This window comes from Bradysia coprophila, unplaced genomic scaffold, assembly GCF_014529535.1.
Source record: "Bradysia coprophila strain Holo2 unplaced genomic scaffold, BU_Bcop_v1 contig_235, whole genome shotgun sequence".
In the NCBI taxonomy this organism is placed as follows: domain Eukaryota; kingdom Metazoa; phylum Arthropoda; class Insecta; order Diptera; family Sciaridae; genus Bradysia; species Bradysia coprophila.
Window position 1 is genome coordinate 3,505,038 of NW_023503496.1, and position 23,837 is coordinate 3,528,874.

At 36.2% G+C, this 23,837-nt stretch overlaps 1 protein-coding gene across 1 annotated transcript in view; it reads left to right on the forward strand.

The window, feature by feature from the left end:
* The window catches only part of LOC119077505 (CCN family member 2), a 74,703-nt gene that overhangs the window by 19,039 nt on the left and 31,827 nt on the right, over positions 1-23,837 (forward strand). Inside the window, exon 2 of the mRNA XM_037184734.1 lies at positions 20,146-20,240. Coding sequence (XP_037040629.1) covers positions 20,154-20,240 — 87 coding nt within the window. The 5' untranslated portion in view covers positions 20,146-20,153. The remainder of the gene's footprint in view (positions 1-20,145; positions 20,241-23,837) is intronic.

Genomic DNA, 23,837 nt, shown 5'->3' on the forward strand with positions numbered 1-23,837 from the left:
TAGCGCGATGCACCCTCGCACTAGCAATAATAATCAGCAAAACGTTTTTTTTTATAAGTCAATATAAGCTTGCACCGTCACTTTTTCAAAAATTTTCGAGCTACATGAGATAGCTGGATTATGGGTCTGCACCAAAAAAAATCTACAGATGCTTTTGCAGAGTTTTCACTCTGTACGGCATCTAGAGGGTCTACTAGAACATACAAAAATTAAAAAAAGTCAAAAAAATGTTTTACCGTCATTTTGGTATAGCACCAAGTTTCACCGAGGTGGAATTTTCAAGAATTTTGTATGTGAAAAAATCATCTCTTCTGGGTAAATTTTATTCAAACTAATGTTGTGATAGCTCATTTTAAAGGTAAAAGAGCGGAGAATCTAGAGGAAAAAAAATCTTTGATGCAGGCTCCCCTGACCGAGAAATATTGCTCGAATAGACAAATACGATTTTTAGCTTATGTTTGACAAAACCTTTTTTATCGCACAGACACACAATTAAATGCAGAAAATGTTTCTTTATTGTGTAGATTACTGGTTTAAAAATTGTTTTTTTGTATCGAATGAGGACATAAGTTGACGTGAATGAAATATAGATCTGATTTGACCGTCTCTTCCCGACAATTTAAAGTTCCTCAAATTAACTTTCAAGCCAAAACCTACTCCAACCTTATCAAGTGGAACTCAAACAAAATAACAGAACCACCTTTAACGAGCAAGTTCTCTGAGTCCCAACTTAAGGACCTAGCAAAAAACGGTAGCAATTCCGATTTGTGGAATTACGCCGGATTTCGCCTGCCGAATCACACCCAAGCGGTGGAACGCTGTGTGAAAGTAGTGACCGAAACCAGCCTTAAAGTTGCAGGATATACACGAAGAGACGGTCAAATCAGATCTATATTTCATTCACGTCAACTTATGTCCTCATTCGATACAAAAAAACAATTTGTAAACCAGTAATCTACACAATAAAGAAACATTTTCTGCATTTAATTGTGTGTCTGTGCGATAAAAAAGGTTTTGTCAAACATAAGCTAAAAATCGTATTTGTCTATTCGAGTAATATTTCTCGGTCAGGGGAGCCTGCATCCAAGATTTTCTTTCCTCTAGATTCTCCGCTCTTTTACCTTTAAAATGAGCTATCACAACATTAGTTTGAATAAAATTTACCCAGAAGAGATGATTTTTTCACGTACAAAATTCTTGAAAATTCCACCTCGGTGAAACTTGGTGCTATACCAAAATGACGGTAAAACATTTTTTTGACTTTTTTTAATTTTTGTATGTTCTAGTAGACCCTCTAGATGCCGTACAGAGTGAAAACTCTGCAAAAGCATCTGTAGATTTTTTTTGGTGCAGACCCATAATCCAGCTATCTCATGTAGCTCGAAAATTTTTGAAAAAGTGACGGTGCAAGCTTATATTGACTTATAAAAAAAAACGTTTTGCTGATTATTATTGCTAGTGCGAGGGTGCATCGCGCTAGTGCGGAATCCGGAATCACTAAAAAAAAAAATTGAAATCGACACACCCTAGTACTGAACAATATTTGCTTATAGACACTAATTAGACAAAAGGTTTCCTCGAACCCCAGAAAATTAGTCAGCATTTTTGACCCCTATCCCTCTATTTTGTAGCAATTACAAATTCCGTTATCTGTATCTCTAATCAGAAACCAATGTCGAATTCCGTTTCCCTCCGGGGCTCACCTAATTTATAGATGTCCTTTCGCAAAATATTGCATCGTTGTGAATCTACTCGCAGTCTCAGTACACAAACAATCATTCCAAATTCGCTTACTTACTAAAGCAATCAAAATAATTTTAATCCAAAATGTACAAAGAGCCATTAGCACAACCTCTACCATAATTAATACGATAATGTTTCTTCTTCTTTTCATTTAACACTTCTTTTGTTCGCCCTACTTTATGTAAATCCGTCAACCTATAATCTAGCACCTCACCCTCGCTACGCTATAATCAACAAATAAACCAATGAGCATTTCATTTCCCAATTGCAACATTTCTTTAAGACAAGTAACACGAACAATTTCTCATACCCAACAAATACTTCCGCCCGATTGTCTTGCTTCACTTGTAAAAACACCACCTTCCTCCTGCCCTACCCCCACTACGCCGGGTTAGTCTGCACAGCAAAAGAAATAAGAAAAATTGTACAGTCTCATCGCTGTAAAAAGAACGAGCGTATGAAATGACTGAAGAAAGAAGGGAAAATTAGAAAAGAATTGAAAAATCTGTGGGAAAAGTTTTTTTCTTTCTTCTCTTAAATAATCTCCTAGATGTTAATGGCTTGTGAGTGAGCTTTAAATGTGTTATATAATATGGCTATCTCACCGAGAAGGCAAAAATTTTTCGATGTTAAATTTGAATAGCTGTCTGCTGGATTTAAAAGGGGAATTTCACTTTTATTGTTCACAAGTTTAATGAACAATGGCAGCATTTCTTTTATACGCTTGTGTTCCGGCATAGCCTGTAATTAACCAACGGAATTATGTTAAGTCAATCTGGACCTAATAACGGTCATGTTAACCTTATCGAAACACAATTTAGTAATCTCCCCATACGTGCCCGTCACACTCCAGTCACAAGAAAAATGTCCATTTGATATGTGTGAAAGAAAGCAGCAAATCTGGCTTCCGTAAACAGTGTAGTCCTAAGGACATTGCTTTTAGTTGACCTGCTAAGGCTGAAGAAATGGCTAGATCGGGCATCTTACGAAATTGTTCTAACAGGTTGTTTCATATTGATTCCTGATTCTAAATTGAGGTGGGGCAATGACGGCAACTCAATCATTCACGCTTGAGCTGCCGGTTTGTCACTTTTTTTTAGAATTTTCCTACGTAAACGAGAAGAGATGTAAATCTACATCCAAAGGATAAATTGTAGAAAAAAGTTCTTTTTTGACAGTTGAATCCAAAATGGTGGAAAAAATGAAGAAAGTTGATTCACGCTACCAGCGAAGAAACAACAACCAGGAAAATCGCCGAAACCGATAGCAAGACTGTAACTTCGCAAAAGCTTTCTTCGGAAGGTTTATAGAGAATTTAAAGAGCTATAAGAGCTAGCGTCTAGCGATTGTAGACCATGTTGGATGGAGCTACCGATTGGGAACCATGTTAGATGGAGGAATTTTGAGAACCAACATACTATACTACAACCCCAATAGCCAATAATCCTAAAACAAAACCTCAGAAATCCTTCAGAATACTTAAGTTCTAAAGCTAGGACCATGGTGACCAGGTGCAGTGACAGAATTTTAGGAACTTACCTACTACCACCTCAATAATTCAATAAATCCAGAAGAGAATCCCAAAAAAAAAAAATCAGAAATCCTTCAGAATGCTTAAGTTCTAGAACTGGGAGCTTGTTTCCGCGTAAATATTGAACTCAGTAACGCCTTGAGTTACGAAAATTTACAGAAAACACAAGTTTAAGTCATTAAAATATTCAAAAACTTTTGTGTTATTTCCATGAATTGCTGAAGACAAAAAACGACTCAGCTTGAATTCACAAGCAAATGTTTCGACAGCTTGAACCAGACTCAATAGCGAACATTGGTTGGGGTTAAAAGGTTAATGGAACTTAAATTTGTGACTGTTCGTGCAGACTTTCTTCTATTTTGTTAAAAAAAAGATGAAGAAGAATTTTTTTCCATTTTTGTTTTTATTCTTTCCGCATTATTCCCCCATCCATCCATCCATAGTGTGCGTGTCACATTATCGGAAAGAATTTTTTTTCTACAAATTTTTTTGGTCTATCACCCATATTGAGATTTAGAAACGATATTTTCCCGAAAATTTGCTGTTGGGGGAAGTTATATTGTAGTTAACCGGCTTGTATAAAAAGTCGATCAACGAGAAGAATTTACCACTTACGGTATGTCGACTTTCTTAGTTATGTAAATGTAATAAACAGGTGTGATGTAGGGTGGATCGACTTCCGGTTCTGTGCACCAAAATGTCTTTGTTTTGGTTAAATTAACCAAATTGTTGACTGAATCAAAATGCTTACAACAATAATCTCATGTGACGAATAGAAACAAAGTCTCTAGGAGGGCAGTCATACCTTTCTGTACATATACGGCTAGCGAATTATAAACGAAATGAAAGGTCTAAAAAGTTCCGTTTAAAAATGCCGCGTCTATTGTGACAATAGAAACGAAATCTCTATGAGGCTAGTCATTCTTTTCTGCATGTACACTTCTAGCGAATCATAAACGAAATGAAAGAAAACATAATTGCTTTCAAAAATGTGGTTGGGTGGTCATTTGCCTGTTTGCACTTGTGCACTTGGGTAACTTATCGTCCTGAAGTGAATCGTTCCACCGTAATGTTTCATACGAAATTTCTTTTCCGTTGACGAATTCGATTGTCGTGACACAAATCAGTAAACGTGAATGTAAACCAACTTTATTTCGAACCGTACGGAACGGAAGCTTTATCCAATCTCTACCTAACATCAATAATTCCAAGGCCATACAAGTACAATGCTGTTCAACAAAACTTATTTAATAATTGAAGTCACGCAACGTTTTTCTTTACGAAAATATTTCCACTCTCATCCATATGTACGTACATACTTACACACAACATAATATTCATACCGAGAATAGCAACACACAACATACACACATGCCACCATATATGCACCCTCTCTCTGCCATTCCATACATTACATTGTTCAACATTTAATACGTCTTCCTTACTACACTACCGGTATAAAACAATATCACACCGTTAAAGGCATGTTCTCCCGTTCGTGTATGAAAGGTTTTCGCTTTTAGTTTTCCAGGGGCGATGGTATAGAGAGAAAAATATTGCCGACAATTATTAGAATGGTTGTTGCGTGTTTGTTAGACTAACATATAAATTGACATTGAAAAATTATGGGTGGAATTAATGACGCTTTTCAGGATTGGGTTACCTTTTACCGTATACACTACGCTACGCACACACAAACACACTCCATTCATGCTATGCGAAAAGCTATAGAAGAAGCTTTGTTATTGTCGAAATAATAAAATGGAGAAAGGATACAGACACCTCATGAAAACCTTTTATGCCGTTACACACACACACACACACACCCGATGATAGATTGAAACCGGATGAATCAGTTTTATAACATGATATGGAGGCAAGCATGTCGATTTAACTCAATTTATTTGTGTATCAAACGTTGCGTGGTTGTTGTTGGTTCTTTTTCGCCGTTGGTTTTTAGTTTCTGATGATTTTACAAAATTGATTTGGGGGGTGGTGGGGTTGTGATTATATGGTGCGGTCGAATTTCGTTGGTGACGAGAGATTATTATTTAAATATTCGGGTGGTTGGACATAGTTTGATAAAATTTAACACAATCGGTGAGGTGTCAAGTAATTTGCCACTGTCAGGACATAATTTGGGAAATAATGCCTTTCGTACCAAGGATTTAATGTTCTAAAAAACAACAACTTTTCTGCCGTGATTGCGTGTACTTAGAACAACTAAAATAGACGAAACACCTCATCAGTTAATCTAAGGGCAAACAAATTCCAAAGAAGGAGATGATAAAATTTTATATCTTTCCTACTGAGCTGTGAAATAGTTATTTATGCCACTCAGCATCATAATATGCAAAATTTTCAATTAATTTGTAACCGTGCGACGAAAAACCCCCATTTCGCAAAATGTTGCATACAACGTTTTCTGAATCCAGCTGCGAGAATAACTATTTCCTAACGCTAAAGAGAGAGAGAGAGAGAGAGAGAGAGTTCGCTGAAAAGGCCTTTTAGCATAAGTTACGAACAAGGTTTTTCCTAAACGACGTGGGAATGTTATATGCAATTCTATCACATTCTCTCCCATAGCAGCCAACTGTCATTCACATGTTCCATCTCGCCACAGGCGTACCAGCTTTTGTCCAAAATTTTGCGCTATAGACCATTTTCAAGTACGTTTCAATTAACTGTAAAAAAATCTAATTCAAACGAATGAATGAACGAAACTAAAGTGAGGTTATGTATGAAAGTACAGCTATGAAAATTGCAAATGTTCCTGCATGCAGAATGTTTCATTTAGGAAAGAAATCATCCAGGTGTAGCTGTAAAAAAAAATTCGACGGCAAGCGACGGTTTTTCTCTCGTCGTGTTAATTCTTTATTTCCACTTACCAAAAAAGTACTCCGTGTAAGAGGCAAAATTCATTTTTTTTTAATTTTTGCTTCGTTTACTTGACAGTTCGCTCTCTCACGACTCTCACACGGAGGACTTTTAATTTAGTGGAAATCATGCTTAACAATCTCAAGAACTTTTGAATTCTTGAAATTCCTAAAATATTCCTCGCGAAAAAGACCTAATTCAAATTTTTTTTTGTTCTACTGTCAAATTTAACAGTTTAAGAAAAGAAAAATTTGAGTTAAGTCTCTTTTGCGTCACTATGTGACTACTTTTTCAGTAATCAAAAAATTCCGAATAATAAGCACCGCACAATTGTCGTCAATATGCCATAATTTCTGAATTAAATTTGAATTTCTCATTCGTTTATTTGAATACAGTTCATTTCGCTGCTGCAACAAACCATTGTTAATAATACAGTCTTTTAATAGCCTCCGGAGAGTGCATTTCTATTCGTTATGCCCATTGGCTATGCAATTTTAATTTAACTAAAATTCCGTTCCAAATTGCAATAACGTTCAAACACAACTTCGACAGCAGCAGAAAACACTCGAGTACAAAGTCATCCTCAAATTCGGACACATTCTGAACGTATACAATTTATTCTTCTTCTTCTTCTTCTTTCTATATTAATTATTCAGAAGTGTATATGACTAAATATTCATCAACAACTTCCATGCCATTAGTGAAAATCATTATATTGTGGTGCATTGTATTTACTTATTATTTCCCTCGAGTATATTTCGAGCGATGGTTTTGGGGTGTATATTCTTCTGCATAATTTAAAATAATTGTAAACACAAAAACGTCGAGTTTGAACAAATACTTTTCGGTGTATGAATTTATTTAACGTTCAAATGGAGTTATATCGTCTACACGGGTTGCTGGAATATATGTATGACATAAGTGTACACGTAACTTGTGGATGTATACACACCAGACTACCATAATATTCCATAGTTATCATTAACCCACAATGCATAACTTTAATACCAACCACCATCGTACATTCGTGTACATAATTATATATATGCTCACGAGCGACATGCATACATTTATCTAATACAAATTTCACCGCACTTCACTACACACAGGAGAATTCAGGGGGCATTGGAGTTGAAACATTTCGGGATTGGTTAACGTCCACACTCCACACATTCCGTTGGCGTTTTTTTCCTCACTAACGGTTCTTCCGCCAAATTCAATACCGCAGCAATCATAATCTTCGCAGCATACAAATGTAGTGGGTTGTGTTTACTTTTAAAATTGTCATTTTAACAAACCCGAACTTTGACAACACGAACGACAACGATTTCATCCACAAAGATGAACATAACCTAAACGTCAACAAATTTCTTTGTAAATTTTCGTCAACCTGAAAGTTGAGGTCTGGTTGCTTTCTGTGGATCAATGAACGTCAACACAATGTATGGTCGAATGTCAAACTCGTGAGTGGTGAGTTTGTTTATCTGAAATCGCCATGTCCTCCGGTTTGTATGAACAGATCATACCTGGTTTAGGGCGCGTACAGAAATTCTATTTTTTCGTCGCCCAGTGAACGCGCCGAGTTACTGAAAGTGAATTTTGACAACTGCCGTGGGAATATAAACAAAATTTAATAAATTGTTTTTCACTATTTAATTACAGTGTCATCACTCAAAAATAATTATTTTTCATGAATATGAAAATCGAAAACTTTTTTTCATCAGAAATGTCAAGTTTCACTGACAAGTTAATTCTTCACGGACAAAATCGGCCGTGGAGAAGCTAACCTCACAGTTAACTATGACAGGATTAACTGAGCGACAAAAGTTAACTTGAGTGAATGAAATACAATTCTTGTACGAGCTCTTATAGTTTCATTGCTGTGGATGAAATTTGACATTTCGAAAAGACCTTGGAACAAACCTATAGTCGAAACGACGCAATCGTCATATTAGCATCTCTCTGACTTTAGCGGTGTCCGCATAAACATCTATGTAAGACAATTGACAATAAAAAGTGAACGCGGTCACTCAATTTGTATACAGCGGAAATACATGGCAAAAAAGGAAAATGAAATATTTCGCCTGAGAATTTTCTCTGTGTTTTCCCATAGTCTATTTCCATATGCTTCATAAATTATCTGGTATCCCACGAGACAAGAAAATATTCTACGTATTCTGCTGAGAAGATAGAACCGAAAGGTAAGTCAAAACCAATGTTGGTTTGCAGCTTTATACAAATATAGCCAGCCACTCACTGGAGACGATTATAAAGTTTATGTCATGTTGATACAGAGACGCTCTCTTGCTTACGTACACACACACAAACACACACCGTGTTATGCAAGTGTTTAATTATCTTGTATCCAAAGTTTATAACTTCATTAATTCATGGAAAATTTAAGTTTCGAGGTGTCACCTTCCATTCGCCAACTAAATGCGAAAGTCTTGTAACGGTATAATGGTGGTTTAGAGCGATAAATAGTGCTGGAGAGGTCAATGAAATTCAAAGTTCACAAAGGTGTTCAAACAAGATAGCTGTTGATCTTATCATCAATTAAAATTTGAAGTGTCTGTGAGCGAATAGTAGCTGTAACAGGGTTGTAATTTACGTGAATTTTTCTTATTTTGACTCTTGTGGAGTTGTAAGGCTTGAGGGGCTATTACTTTTTCAGAACTTTAGCCAAGTGGAATAGTGGCTCGTTTTAATTTCAATTTCATGTAGAGTGGTTGTATCTCTGGGGTAGTTTTAACTATTCACGCCGTAAGTGTGCCTAAAATTTGAATTTCAAGTGAACGAGTCGATGAAAAAGTGAACCGAAAAATACATTTTAACGCTTCCTTGTATGAAAATGACGCTACGTTAGAAAGACTTGCTTGAGAAAGATTTTGAATTTCGACCGCACTTATGGCGTGAACTCTTGAGGAGTTGTAACTCTTGGGTAGTTGTAACTCTTGGGTAGTTGTAACTCTTGGGTAGTTGTAACTCTTGGGTAGTTGTAACTCTTGGGTAGTTGTAACTCTTGGGTAGTTGTAACTCTTGGGTAGTTGTAACTCTTGGGTAGTTGTAACTCTTGGGTAGTTGTAACTCTTGGGTAGTTGTAACTCTTGGGTACACCTATAAAAAAATATTTGGGTATGGTACCCGTGCAGTTCTTTTTACTACACAGCTGAACATTAGTTTTCAGCATATCAGTATATTGTACGTAATTGCTGAATTTTGAACGTAATGACAGTACTATGTACAGCTAAGATGTACTACTGTTCTGTTACGTTAACAAATATACTGCTACGTTAACAAATGTACTTGTCCCGAATTTGTACAGCAGAGCAGTACATGATTTGTGACAGATTCAAAGTACCATTCAGATGGACAATGTACACTATAGCTGAATGAATGCCTGTTTGAATGTAGTGGTCGTGAAAACTTCCATAATGTTAAATGAGACTAAACACTGCACGAACTTTCGAGACAATTTAGGAACTATTTGTAATTAGTAGAGGGGCATTTGGTGTCTAGCCATCCTAAATTATTAGCGAAAATGTTTTGATGGGATTGAGTATTATTATTAGTAGTCAAAAAAACACTAATTAGAAATTTTTTAGGTCGCGGATCAACAAGGTTTTTTTAACAAACAAAATTTCGACCGCCAATATAAAATCGGCGGTACAATATAAACAATCCGTTTCTTCGGCGACATTCCATGATTTTCAACAGAGATTGTATATAAAATATAAAATTAATTAAATAACGCGACACTTACGTGGAATCCGAAATATGAACGTTCGCGAGCTTTGTTAACGTAAGTACAAGATGCACTTAATGACGATTCTTCTTCTTCTTCTTCTATACGTCGGTTCTTCATTCATGCGTGCATTTGTACATACGAATAAAGAACCGACGTATATGTAGAAGAAGAAGAAGAATCGTTTTTTCGAATCTAGTACCTACGTTAACAAAGTACGCGAAAGTTTAATTTTCGATGATGATTCCACGTAAATGTCGTGTTGTTTAATTAATTTTATATTTTATACACAATCTCCGTTGAAAATAATGGAAGAAATGAAGTGTTTATATTGTACCGCTGATTTTATATTGGCGGGTGAAATTTTGTTTGTTAAAGAAAACCTTGTTGACCTTGAATTTTTCTAATTAGTGTTTTTTTGACTACTAATAATACTCAAAATAATCCCATCAAAACATTTTTTATAAAATCCATAGGAAGGCAAATCACTTTTTTTGACGAAATGCCCCCCTACTAAATTCAGAAATTCAAGTTTTGAATAATAACGTATTTGAATAATGAAGGCTCAAGAAATTTTTTTAATAAATGACTTGGTAAATGATTTGTTACACTATAAACCTATTTTTTGACATTCGTAAATATTAATCTTTCTCTTCTGTTCGAAAGTTAGCACTTAAGGAGCACACGTTATTCCACGAATTTTGTCATAAATGTAGCCGGCGAAAGATCTCAGCCTCGATGCTTGTGAGAAAAAGGCACTGATTAAGTAAATCCACGCAATCGATTCTTAACACATTTTCAAACAGTTTGCTCAAAAAAATGAATAAACAGCTTTTACTAAGAAAAATTTCTCACTTTTAGTTTTCATTCGCATACAAAAGATACAAAATCATGAAATGAAAAAACTGAAGTCTGCAAACAAAGGATAACAAATTTGACGTACACATGTGTAGTACTAGTTGCGTTTTAACCGCTTTTGAGCGAGACAGTAATGACGTATTAGTAAAATTGACTATGTTGCTACCCTTAATTTTAATAAGCTTCTGTCAGACTGTTGGGTGTCTAAATAATATGTGACAAAAGCCCATCTGCCGGAAACTTAACTTTTTCTTTCAAAATATTTATTCTTAGAATTATAGAATAGGAGAAGAAGACTTAAGTCTTACAATTTCCTAACAAATAATTTACAGAAAAAAAACTTCCTTCTTGAACATTTGGAAATTACATTACCACACAACAGTATTAAAATACGAGAACTTTTAAAGTTCAATTTCACAATACTGATCAACTGAACATTAATGTTCAGCAAGACAGTACAGTGGAGACGTACGATGTTATAAGATAGCTTTCCCATAATGTCTTCCAAACACAAGTACTGAGTTGGGACATGGGTAAGGTGGTGGACTGGAGTGTCGGAGGTCCCGAGTTCGAATCGCACAGACGGCAGTTTTTTTTTTTTTAAAATAAGTTGACGTAAATAAACGTACTAAATAGTTTAAAGATGAAAATTTATGAACTCTGAATAATATTTTCTGTACAACTTTTATTTTTCGATGAGACAACCAATGTTCGCCCAACTGTACATTGATACAGCTGTACTGTAAATATTACTGCTACGTTAACATAATGTACTTGTCCCGAATTTGTACAGTACATTCGTACAACGACTACAGCTGAGCTGGACAAAATTTTTATAGGTGTAGTTGTAACGCTTGGGTAGTTGTAACTCTTGGGTAGTTGTAACTCTTGGGTAGTTGTAACTCTTGAGTAGTTGTAACTCTTGAAGGAGTTGTAACTCTTGTAAAGTTGTAGCTCTTGGGGAGTGAACCTCTTGCGTAGTTTTAACTCTTATCACTCTTGAGGAGTTTTAACTCTTGAAGGAGATGTAATTCTTGTAAAGTTGTAGCACTTGGGGAGTGAACCTCTTGCGTAGTCTTAACACTTATCAAGTTGTAACTCTTGTGGAGTTTTAACTGCTGGGAGTTGTAACTCTTGGGTAGCTGTAACTCTTGGGTAGCTGTAACTCTTGGGTAGCTGTAACTCTTAGGGAGTTGTTACTCTTGGGGAGTTGTAACTGTTGTGGAGTTTTTACTCTTATCTAGATGTGACTATCGTTCTCAGTAAAAGTTCATGTGAAGTTGTAGCTTGTTCTTGTCTGTTGTTGTTGTTCTTGTCTGTTGTTTCTCTGACACAATGCCATAATGCTGTGAATATTGTTGGGTGTAATCTTGCTCAATTTTATTTTTCGTAATTGCTTTCTAGTTCGCGTTTTTCGATTAAAATTTATTAACGATAAAGCTTTACAATCGGCGTTTCATCATTCATATAATTAGAGAAGTGAAAGGATTTTGCAATCCTCTTTTGTTAACAAAAGACATCCTAATTACGTTTTCGTCTCAATGAACTCGCGCGTTTATTGATGATCAGATTAACTCTACTGAATTCAATTAATTAACTGCTATAATATCTTGCATGTCATTCGCTTCCTATTTCGCTGAACTACGAGCCACTGTTCTCAATTTTCTTGTCATACTTTATCAGCAGCAATTTATCATAAAATGCCATTGCGAATGAAAACGGGTTATATATGCCATCAATATTCTAATTATTTTACATGAATCAACTTCGGTCCTTTGTCTATGGTTTTATTGTCTTTGGAAGGCGTAACAAATAATGGTATTGATGTCAACAATGTATTATGTGTATGACTTAAATGGCGATTTTTTACGACTTATAATAAAGAGAGATACTCTTCATACGGTCCAAATGAACGTAAGAAAGTGTCGAAGACATAAATAGGCAGTTGTGGGAAAAAGTAAAGCAACAGACAGCAATAGATGCAATGAAACACATAGTAAGTTTTGATGAGCCGTTGAGCATCAAAATTGAAATTATATAGGGCCGATAACGAGGGTCAGACTTGTCATTTGGACTTCTGAACGATGCCCTAAGGGCCATACGAAATGCTTTTTACAAATATTCGTCATTCAACGCCCGAAGGGCTTCTGAATAGCCAGTGCGGCTCTGTCGAAAACACAATTACCGACAATTACCATGCGTTTGCCATTCTTTACCCTGTGGTTAATATCAGAGTACTATTAAAACGCAGCGTACTTGTCAGTTTCAGCAATTCAAATTTGACAGTGTTTGATAGTGTTTGACAGGTTAAGACAACTCTGAGTTGATCACGAATGCGGTGACACATAAGTTGCGGCAACGGCTATGACATTTATTTACTGAGAAGAACAACTTCCTAAACACAAAATTCCGAATTTTCCTTAAAAAAACATTTTCGTCAAGTTGATTTCCCACACAATCTGTACTGAGTGTGTTTATCAATTTCGGTGTCACCCGCCCACTAGGCTATCTTAACCTGTTTTTTCAGAACCTTGCACATAAGAGCAATTTTTGGTTGGTGAGATGAATGCTGCGTTTACCATTGTAATCCGATATTCCCCTCAGACCATCAATCCCATCAACGTACGTCGTGTGTTTTCGGCCTTATTCAAATCTTCAGCAGAGTGTCGATTCTCATGAATTAAAGAATTCGTAACTTGGCAGTTGTCACCTTAACAGTTACCAATCGTATGGATTACTCTTATCATTAAGGTGACAACTGTCAAATTACGAATTTACTGATTAATGAGAATTTCAAAAAGATCACAAAAATTACGGAACCCAAGTTTCGGGTAAATTTTAAGTGCAGCGCTAGCTATTTCTGTAGCTTTGTTCCATCGTACTGTAATAACAATTATTGGCAAGCCGAAAACGAAATTTTGAAAGTGAACTTGCGCTGCGCGTGAACGTGAATACGAAAACGTCAACTTTGTTTCTTTGGACGTTATGAGTCCCTTTACTTTTGACATTAAGAGTCCCTTTTAACTGTCTGTATGCGGAGCTGTCACGCAAACATTTAAATATATGATTTTGATATATCATTTTAATTTGTCAGTTTGTTCTAGTGAGAGGGCCCTTGGATTTATTAAGGTGGTAAAGACGTTTGTGAACTATGCTACTTGTTTACGATTCGTGAGTCTGTTCACTTATGAAGAAGCAGTTGTTTTCGAACTTATTTTACATACTAATTCGAGTTTTTAATGCTCAAAACAAACGAGGCATTGAAAACGTGGTTTGGTCATAGTTTTCATTGACAGATGCAGCAGTCGCGATTTTGAATAGAAAAAGTTCTAACTTCATTTGACAGTTTCGGAAATTTCGTCATGAAAAATAGGACCAAAACACGTTTTCAATGCCTCGTTTGTTTTGAGCATAAGACAGTTTGTTTTCTAGTGAGAGTATTGGGAAAACTGTCTACGAAAGTGCCTTTTTACTCATTTTAAAGCACTAGTTCGAAAGACGTTCAGTTCCGATCTAGAATGACACATGAACAGTATACTCTGTTCGAAATCAAATTACAAATAAATCTCTCTAATCTCTCTAATATCACAGCGGACGGTATGCATAACAGCCCATAGACTTAGCATTTAATAATAAAAGTCGATAAATTCTAAAAAAAAAACTCGTCCGACAAATTACGAAGGCCAACCAAAGGTCAGATAAAAGCTATCATATCATCAATCAATAAAATCCAATAAGATTTCGGAAAATTTATGTTGTGTAACGGTTTCGCATACCATATACAACAAGAAAATGGTGTTCGCATTCTTACTACATAAAACACGCCTAATATATTGATATTGATGTACGTTGGGTAATAGAGATAGATTGTGGTATACGCAGAACGTAAATGGAAGGGAAATTCAACAGTATTTTTCAGGGAGTAGATAAACTGAACATAAGCCTATTTTCGGCTGGTTTTATTTGCGGTTTTACTTTAATTGACCCGAAGATTTTGGTTGCAAAAATGGTCTGATATCTTCAACATTTTCAAAATTTAATTAACTCTGTCCGAACACTAACTTTTAACAACTTACCGCAAAGCCATGAGGAACTGTTTATTAAAATTTACTCAACGATTGACGAAAGAAGACACCTAGCAGATTATGCAACTAGAGAGTAATGGGACATTTCTACGTAACTCGACATTTTGTACGAATAATCAGTTTAAAAATACCATTTCTCATCAGGCCATCGCGACAGTAGTACTGGTACAATGCCCCATGACTCATCACTCAACTTGCACCAGTACCACTCGTACCAGTACCACTGTCGCTGTTACATTGAACTTCCTATCTACAGAAAAAATCAAAGACTCGGGTCGCATGCATGTGTTTCAGAGAGACGACTGGGTCGTTTCGACGGATAGAGGGAATATGTCGAATGATTTTGAAATTGGTTGTGTTGAATTCTCTCTCAAAAACCTAACTGTCATTCGACATATTCCCTCTATCCGTCGAAACGACCCAGTCGTCATATTCAAGGCTGTATACTTTGGGGAGGTCTCGCAGATACAGATACGCGGGTTACACACCACAGTTGATGATAAAATGGCCGATTTCACACAAAAATTCACCTACTCTGATGATTCCCGTCGACTTGATGATGTGGGGAATTTTTTTTGGTGTCGGGGAATCTCGCACACGCGATCATAGTATGCGTCCTTTTACGACATGTAACGAAAAGTCATGACTGTGCGAGATTCACCACTTTGCACATGTACAATCATCAGAAGTGTGTTAGAGTTATCGCTTTAGTGAAATTCAGGATATTAATGGAAAGTCCAGGTTTTATAAAGAACAATTATATTTAACGTGAATTCGCAATGATAAATTGATGGAGAATGAATCGGTTTAGAGAAGTTGACTGGTTGCTTGATATTATGATATTTAAATGGCCAACTCCAACAAAGTGGTGTGTTCCCGCGTATCTAATAAAATGGCGGTCTGCGTGACCTCCTCAAAGTATACAGCCTTGGTCATATTAGCATCTCTCTGATGTGTTTGGCGGCTTACGTTGGTTTGAAAAAAACTTTCGTTTGTTCACGTACGTATGTGCTAACCGCTTCCCTTGCAAACTCACGTATACTATTAATTAGTTTCACGTGCCTGAACTGCTTTTTGTGGGACAGTGAGCTTTAAGCTCCAAACACACGAGGAATCGAAACCGTGTTTCGATCAAAATTCTCTTTGTTATAGTTTCGTTAAGAAAATATTGGTCGAAACGCGCCTTCCGTATGTTTTGAGCTTTGAGCCCATTTCAGCCCGAAAACACAAGAGCAATATTTTGCGTAATGGAATCGATAACCAAGCTGCGATTTCCAGTATTTAGTGATAGCACAAACGACACATTAAAAACGTGTTTTTGTCTTAGTTTTCATTGACAGACGCAGCAATCCCAATTTTCGATAGAGAAATTTCTAACTCTATAGGTTTGTTCCAAGTAACTGTAAACACGAACTTTGACAACCCGAACAACGACAATTTCATCCATAGCAACGTCGCTTACGTGATATTTCATACAAATCGACCAACGTCGCCTACGCGATTTACACAGAGGTATTATTGAGGTTATGGTCCTTTGGATGAAATTTGACAATTCATATGGCCTTGGAACAAACCTATGTGACAGTTGCGACGATTTCGTAATGAAAACAAGGATCAAAACACGTTTTCAATGCCTCGTTTGTTTTCAGCCACAGGCTTTGCATCAAAGGCTTTGCTGTCGTATTAAGCACCGTGTGGCATTGTGTGTGTGCTTCTGACTACAATAGAACAAGCGACATAATTGTCGAACACAAAAAGCCAGTCCAGACAGAAAAACATGTGACAACCGTTTGCTTCTGACACGTGTATATAGTACGCTCCCAAATCATTCACGTGTAGCACAACACTGTTCCTAATAAATGATTTGTTTTCGTTTCCAAATTTGACACTTGTGAATTCAGTATTCATGCTGGGAGCAGTGCTGTGCGTTTAACAATGTATCATATGTAAACAGCCAAGGAAAATATTTCTAAGAAATCTTAATTTTCCTCTCACCTCTTGTTGATGATGGCTTTTCACGAGTTCATAATTTGACGTGATTGAAAATCTCAATTCTTTCTTTTTCTTCATTTTTAATAATTTCGCTAAAAGCAAAAATCACTTTCGTGTTATACTCATAATCATTATGCTGACGATGAAATGCTTTGAATACCATTCTATTAAGCAATATGTTGTTCACCGACTGTTTGCACATAATCAAAAAAAAAAACCCTAGCAAAAAAAGCAGCAACAGCAGCACACATAACACTAACATTTTCGGCGTATGATGTATTCAAAACGAATTTTTCGGAAAGCGTTGTATGTATTATACCCATCCAGTCGGTAATTCCGCATAATTTAATATGTTTTCCGTTTCATATTCTCGGCAAACGAAAAAAAAGAGAGAAGCGAACGAACCACATTCAGCCATTTTCATAAATAATAAATAATCCACTTACCTCATCTATGTAACGTAGCATACGTATACGCAGACGACGACTGTGAAATATACCGGGAGCGTAAAGCATTATCCTCTTTATGGCCTATAGTTCATGTAGACTTCAAGTCAGATAATTTAAAGGGTAGATCATCACTTTCAATTCGTTCAAAATTTAACAGCTCGTCGCTTCATACATGAACGTTCATTAATATCATCAAATCAACAGTTCCAGTATTGCTGAAAGTAGACGCATCTGAATGACGCAAGCATTAGGGCTTAGAGATATCCTTGAATTTGAAACTGTAAATCTGTTAACTCACTGGATACAAACCCGTATGCAATTTAGGTAAATCAGGTCTGAGTTCTGGTCTTCCAGAAAAATTTTAACAACGCATGGCTCTGCTCCTAGCATTAACACTCGTACTTCAATTCAAACGTCAAAAAGCCACCAATTTTCGATTCATGAATGTTTGTAGACGTAGACATTTGAGTGTGTTGTGTGTTTTAAATCACACCAAGAATGCAACGCCCATTTTGATTTCATCAGCCTCCGCCTCCATGTACATATTCTCATGACTGAATGAACGACACATTTGACGAAACTAAAGTGAGGTTACGTTTGAAAGTTACGTAACTTGTAGACAAGGGCCTTCTCAATAGAACAAACTGACAAATTAAAATGAAAAATCATATATTTGAATTTGTGTGTGACAGCTCCGCGTACTGTACAGACAGTACACGGGACTCTTAATGTCAAAAGTAAAGGGACTCATAATGTCAAAAGCAATGTCAAAGTTGACGTGTTCGTGCTCGTTTTCGTGTTAGTGGTGTGTGTGATATAATTTTTCAATGAATTTCGGTCATAATTCCTCTAGGTAGTCTACCTCTATGCTTGTAGATGATCTATATCTAAGAGCAGTGATATGACGCAATACATGAAATTGCACACTCATGCAATAAAATGGAGGTTTATCGACATTTGAGTTGTGAGTGTTAATGCTAGGAGCCTAGGAGCAGTTCTATTCTGAACTGTTTTCGATTTTTCTGTTTCAGAAAAATTCTGGTCAAATAACATTCTACAGATAAGGCTTGACCTGCGTCGACCTTTACCAAACATAATCTTCTCACATTTTCCCGTACTTTTCTACATTTTTCCACATTACATTGGACTGGATTAGATTGTATTGGAAGGGGGTTAGCCGAGCACCTAAGTCTCTAGTGGGCTTGTTGTGCTATTGCACAAGTCACTTGATCGTATGAATTGTGAGTGTTTCATCATATCTCTACCGACTCAGATAGTTCAAAAAACGAACGTGTAAACATCCCATACGTTGTGAATTCTCTAAGCCACGAGTGGTATGCTAAAACCACAACCATCACTAATGACTCATACATTTTCCCAAGGTAAATATAGTGTGTAGGTAATGCCATTCAGACGCGCGGCACATAAGTTCGATGCCAGTGACATCTTTTTTTTTAAATGGTTGACTACGATTTACTTGTATTTCACACAAATATTTTCACTACCTCACAACAGATGGCCCGACTTTCTATTCCATTTTTTGCTTTCAAAAAAGGGATGAGATGGAGTTTGTATCGAACCTTCGTGCCACCGCACATCTGATTCGGTTATATATGTCATTACCTCCTCACAATATTTACCTTGCATTTTCCCAATGAGCGACTAGTCGCCAATAGATGGCGCTTATCCTACAGTATATTGTATATTGTGAACTGGTGTTACAGTTTGTTCATGTCATTTTTACACAGTTTTAGATATGTCAGAGTTTTTAATGTACCCAGTCAATTAAGTTCTTTCCAAATTATGAATTTTTGGCGCAAAATTTAAAATTTCTATCGCGAATTCAAATATTGCGCAATTTGGGAAGAACTTAATTGACTGGGTACATTAAAAACTCTGACATATCGACAATCTTTAGAAACTGTGTAAAAATGAAATGAACAAACTGTATTGACATTATGTGATGGTAACGAAGAAATCGAATATTGAATTTCTTGAAATTTGCGACTTTGTTACGATAGCAAAGATTTTTGTTACTTTGTTATGGAAAATGTAGGAAAATCCAAGAAAATATTGGAAATTCTGTTCCTGAAAATAATCGCTTGACCGAAGAGAACCTTGTCAGGCTGTTTTGTTGTTCACCCTTTTCTCAATTTTTCGCATTAAAAAATCTTTACAACGAAAAGACGATTCTATACAAATAGATATGAAATGGAATATCATAAAACCAGCGAACAAAAAAAAAATATTTTTTTTGTCCATTTTTGTGTCCTCAAAAGTCCTTTACATGTCCAAGATGTTATGTCTTCGTCAACTCAGAAAAATTTGCGAATAAAATACAATCATGCATGATGAGCGTATTATATGCTGTAATGTAAGTTGGCATACTTATGGATATACACTAAACTGGAGGAGACTCTCTTTCTCTGTATGAATATGTAGTGCGGCCCCATAATGTGCCAATTGCACCATATACTGCTGATGTTTCTTAAGTGGGATAGTAACTCAATTACATTTTATTTATCTTGGCGCATAAGAAAAGTTCAAGAGAAATGGTTTTTGTATTTTATGTGAAAGCCAGTAGACGAACAAAAGAGGCTACTCTTCGACGAAAGTTTTGTTTTTGCAGTGATGACGAGTGTAATGAGTGGGCGGTTTGCTAGTCCATTTTATTTATTGCAAAATTGTGGATCACTGGAGCTTCACAACAGACGACAGATGATGTCGCATTTTTCCGAATTCATTTAATTAATTCGAGGCAGAGTTCATAAATGTAACGAGTCCATGTTTGAGCAGGGCTTTCAATTTTATGTTTCATTTCGATTTATTGCAGGGGACTAACGTTTTTGTAATTAATTTTTGCAGATACAGCAATGTGGTTGTCTCTACTGATTGGTCTGTTCTTGAGTGATCTGCGCAACATTTTCGCCGTCACATTAAATATCGGAAACCAAAATCAGGTAAGGAAAATATTAAAATTTGACAACGTTCAAAAATCTCCTTCCCTTCGTTCCGACTTTTCCCCCGACTATCTGTCTACATACAAATTAGACAAGAGAGGTGGAAGAGGTACAAAAACAAAATATACTTCAGAGCTTTGTCTTACCGTTAATTGTCTTCATCGTTCTTCAACACTATCTGCATTAAACTAGCTGTCAACACTGTGAACTAAACATTTCTCTGGCAATTTTCTCATTTCCTTGGGTATTGTGTAACAACAAACAGTTCACTAAAATGCATTCTGAATTTGAAATCCAAATCACGCCTAAAGACAGACTAACCAGAGATGCAATATCAGCCTGAAGATAGACACACATTTTGTGCGGTTTGTATGGACATTGATGATTTGGCAGTTAATTAACCGTTATCCGGCAGCATCTAACATTTCTCATTAGTTTGTTTGACAAAATCAAAGGTATATCAAAGGCGAAGATTTTCCATAAAATTCAAAAGCTACCTCACTGCATCAACTGCATTTAAAGTGAAAACTTTTCCACATCGATGAGAAGACTTCAGTCATCTTGTGCAAAGTACATGGAAAATTGAAGAACTTTCCAAATTGCATGCCAAATTTTAAATCAACAATTCAGGTAAGTTATACGTCTCAATTGGAATAGATACAGAGAGAGAGAGAGGGAGAGAGGCAATGGATGCCACTATAATATGAAGTTAAGTTGAATTTCCCTTCAGAATTCATCTAAATGTGTGCCACCGTTCGAATACATTTATACACCAAACTAACACGGGTGCTTGATGTATTAATATCTCGTGAATGTCGGAACATCTCTCTGAATCTTTGACTTTGAACAGAAAATTGAATTTGGAATTTCTTTTTCGGTTGGGGGAAAGTCAACGGTGAGATTAGTTTCTCAAGTGTACGAAAGTTTTGTGTTTCGGTTGTTTGGAGATGTTAAATTTCGTACGAGTTGAGGATTTCGAGGTTTTTTTGCTTTTCACTCGATTTAAAACTACGTTTCGATGCATTGACAAAGTTTAATGGTTTCCGATTGGTTTTTTTTTGCTTTTTAAATTTAACCGTTAAAAAAGCACAGAGGTCGGGTGTTAGCTTTGTAGACAATGTAAACGCATTTCCTCATTTAAATTCTATCTGATACTCGGTCTCTTTGATCAAGCCATATCTCGTGATGTAGATTCCCAAGTACCTCCTTCCTTCATTTTTGGAAGCGGGACAATCAGCAGCTTCGGAACATTTTTGAAATTACTTTTTTAAATGCAGAACTTTATCTGAGTAATTCCATCAAGTGCCTAGAAAAGAAGTTAAATCGTGCATTTCTGCTATGTGGTACCCCTCATGCCGAATGGCTGAAAATACGTTCCGCAAGTTGCTAGATCAGCGACATTCGGAATCGTATGTCGCGTCGTGGGAAATGTATGAAACGTCCACGAAATCGGAATCGAGGTTGGACGGATGTGAAGTGCAATTGCACTCGCATCAAAGTGCTGATCACACAAAAGTGTGCAAAATTGTGGAATGTCGATCGTACCGAACGGTACGAACGATTGCTTCTGAAAAATGGAAAGAGTTTAGTTCTAGTTTGATTGTCAAAGCGAAAAGATCTAGGAATCGGAAAAGAGTTTACCTTGAGTGGATCGGTCAAGTCTGTGAAATATAATTGTTTGAATACAAGTCAATGATATTAGTGATTTCACGTTCGAACCTTTTGTTAATTACATAAACAAATTATTCAATAAATATAATATTTGCTGTGAGCAAGATATCGTGTTTCATCTCAAAACTGGGATACGGGATACGACAGCTACACTCGCAACATTATCGACGGTACGATCATAGAGTGTGCTCATGAAGAGCGATTTCTCACCAGTTAATTTTAACCTGTGGGTCATAAGTCGAATAATTAGAGGAATGTCATGCAAAATTTAAACTGCGCTTACTCCAAATGTTCATGAATTTTTGACAGCTCAGTTAAATGCACCTCGGTTGTGCTGTATAGTGTTAAAAGAGCGAAAAAACAAGGGGGAGAACCAGTTAATTTAACTGAGTTCGATGAAAGATACGTCAAAATTTCCACTCTCTTTTAACACTGTTAAGTATAGTTTCCACTTAAAAAGAGCACTCCGTTTAGCCTCCGTTTACATGACAGTTGTAAAATAGAACAAAAGAACTGTCACGCAAACGGAGTGGAAATTGAATTTATTTCAATTTTGTACTCCGTTTACATGACAGTTCCTTTGTTCTATTTTACAACTGTCATGTAAACGGAGGCTAAACGGAGTGCTCTTTTTAAGTGGAAACTATACTTTATGATAAGAGAAGGTAATACAATGCGTACCAGTCATTTTAACTTGCTTTGGCGGACGTGTCAAAATTTATATGAAAATATTCAATGGGTTTCTTCCATCGTACAGTAAAAACGTCGTTTTTACAGGCCGGAAACAACCGACTTAATGCTCAACACAAACGAGGCATTGAAAACGTGTTTTGATCCTATTTTTCATGACGAAATTTTCGAAACTGTCAAATGAAGTTAGAACTTTTTCTATTTAAAATCGCGATTGCTGCATCTGTCAATGAAAACTAGGACCAAAACACGTTTTCAATGTCTCGTTTGTCTTGAGCATAAACAAATTTGTTCGCTAAAATTTCAAAGTGAGGTTGATTTTCTGTGGATGACCATTGACATTTTGAATGGCCTTGGAAGAAACCTATGACAACTACCTCAAGGTGAGTTATAATTAACTAGTCTTTGGTATTCTTGCTATAATCAAGTCAGTCAAGGCAAGTTAAAATAACTAGTCCGAATTGTATTACCTTCTCTCTCATCATAATACAGTGTTTAAGCAGAGAGTTTTTTGACCAATTAAGTGTAAGTGATCTCGGGATATAGCTGTCAAAACAAGAGGCAAAATTTGAATTTGTTTTGTATTTTGCAATCAAAATTAAATTAAAATTTGGTGATGACAAATTCAACCGAATGAAAGATTATAGTTTACTATTCAATTGTTTTGAAGTCAAACACACTACATCTCACTTTATTGTGACAGCTATACCCCGAGATCAGTTATATTTCCTCTACTTAAACACCGTGTAATCTCTTGCGCCGTTTACTTGAGAGTTCTTTCAATAATACAAACAGAGATTCCAAAACGGTGAACTGCGATTGCAGTCTATCAGAAAATATCACGCCGCAACATTGCCTCAGAATTTGAATAGAGTCGTAAATTTATACTCACTAATTGTGTTCACTATCGATTTGGTTAGTTACATTATGTCCAATTAGTCCACTTTAGGTCAGGTTTATTAACTTATTTGTCTCCGTCGATTTTAAAGCGCTCCAGCAGTCATATTGGAAGCAAATGATCGTAATGTGTCTTCAAATTAATTTCAGTTCAGTTAAGTTGTAAAGGACCACTTATCATACACCATTCTCAAGATGGCTGAAACAGTTTGGATCGAACATTTTTGTTCGTCATTTCGAACATTCGATTCGATGGGATATTTTCATGTTTTATTCCAGTTTGATCGACAGCAAATGGGCCAATGAATGGAGGTGTAGAACATTTAATGTTACTACGGT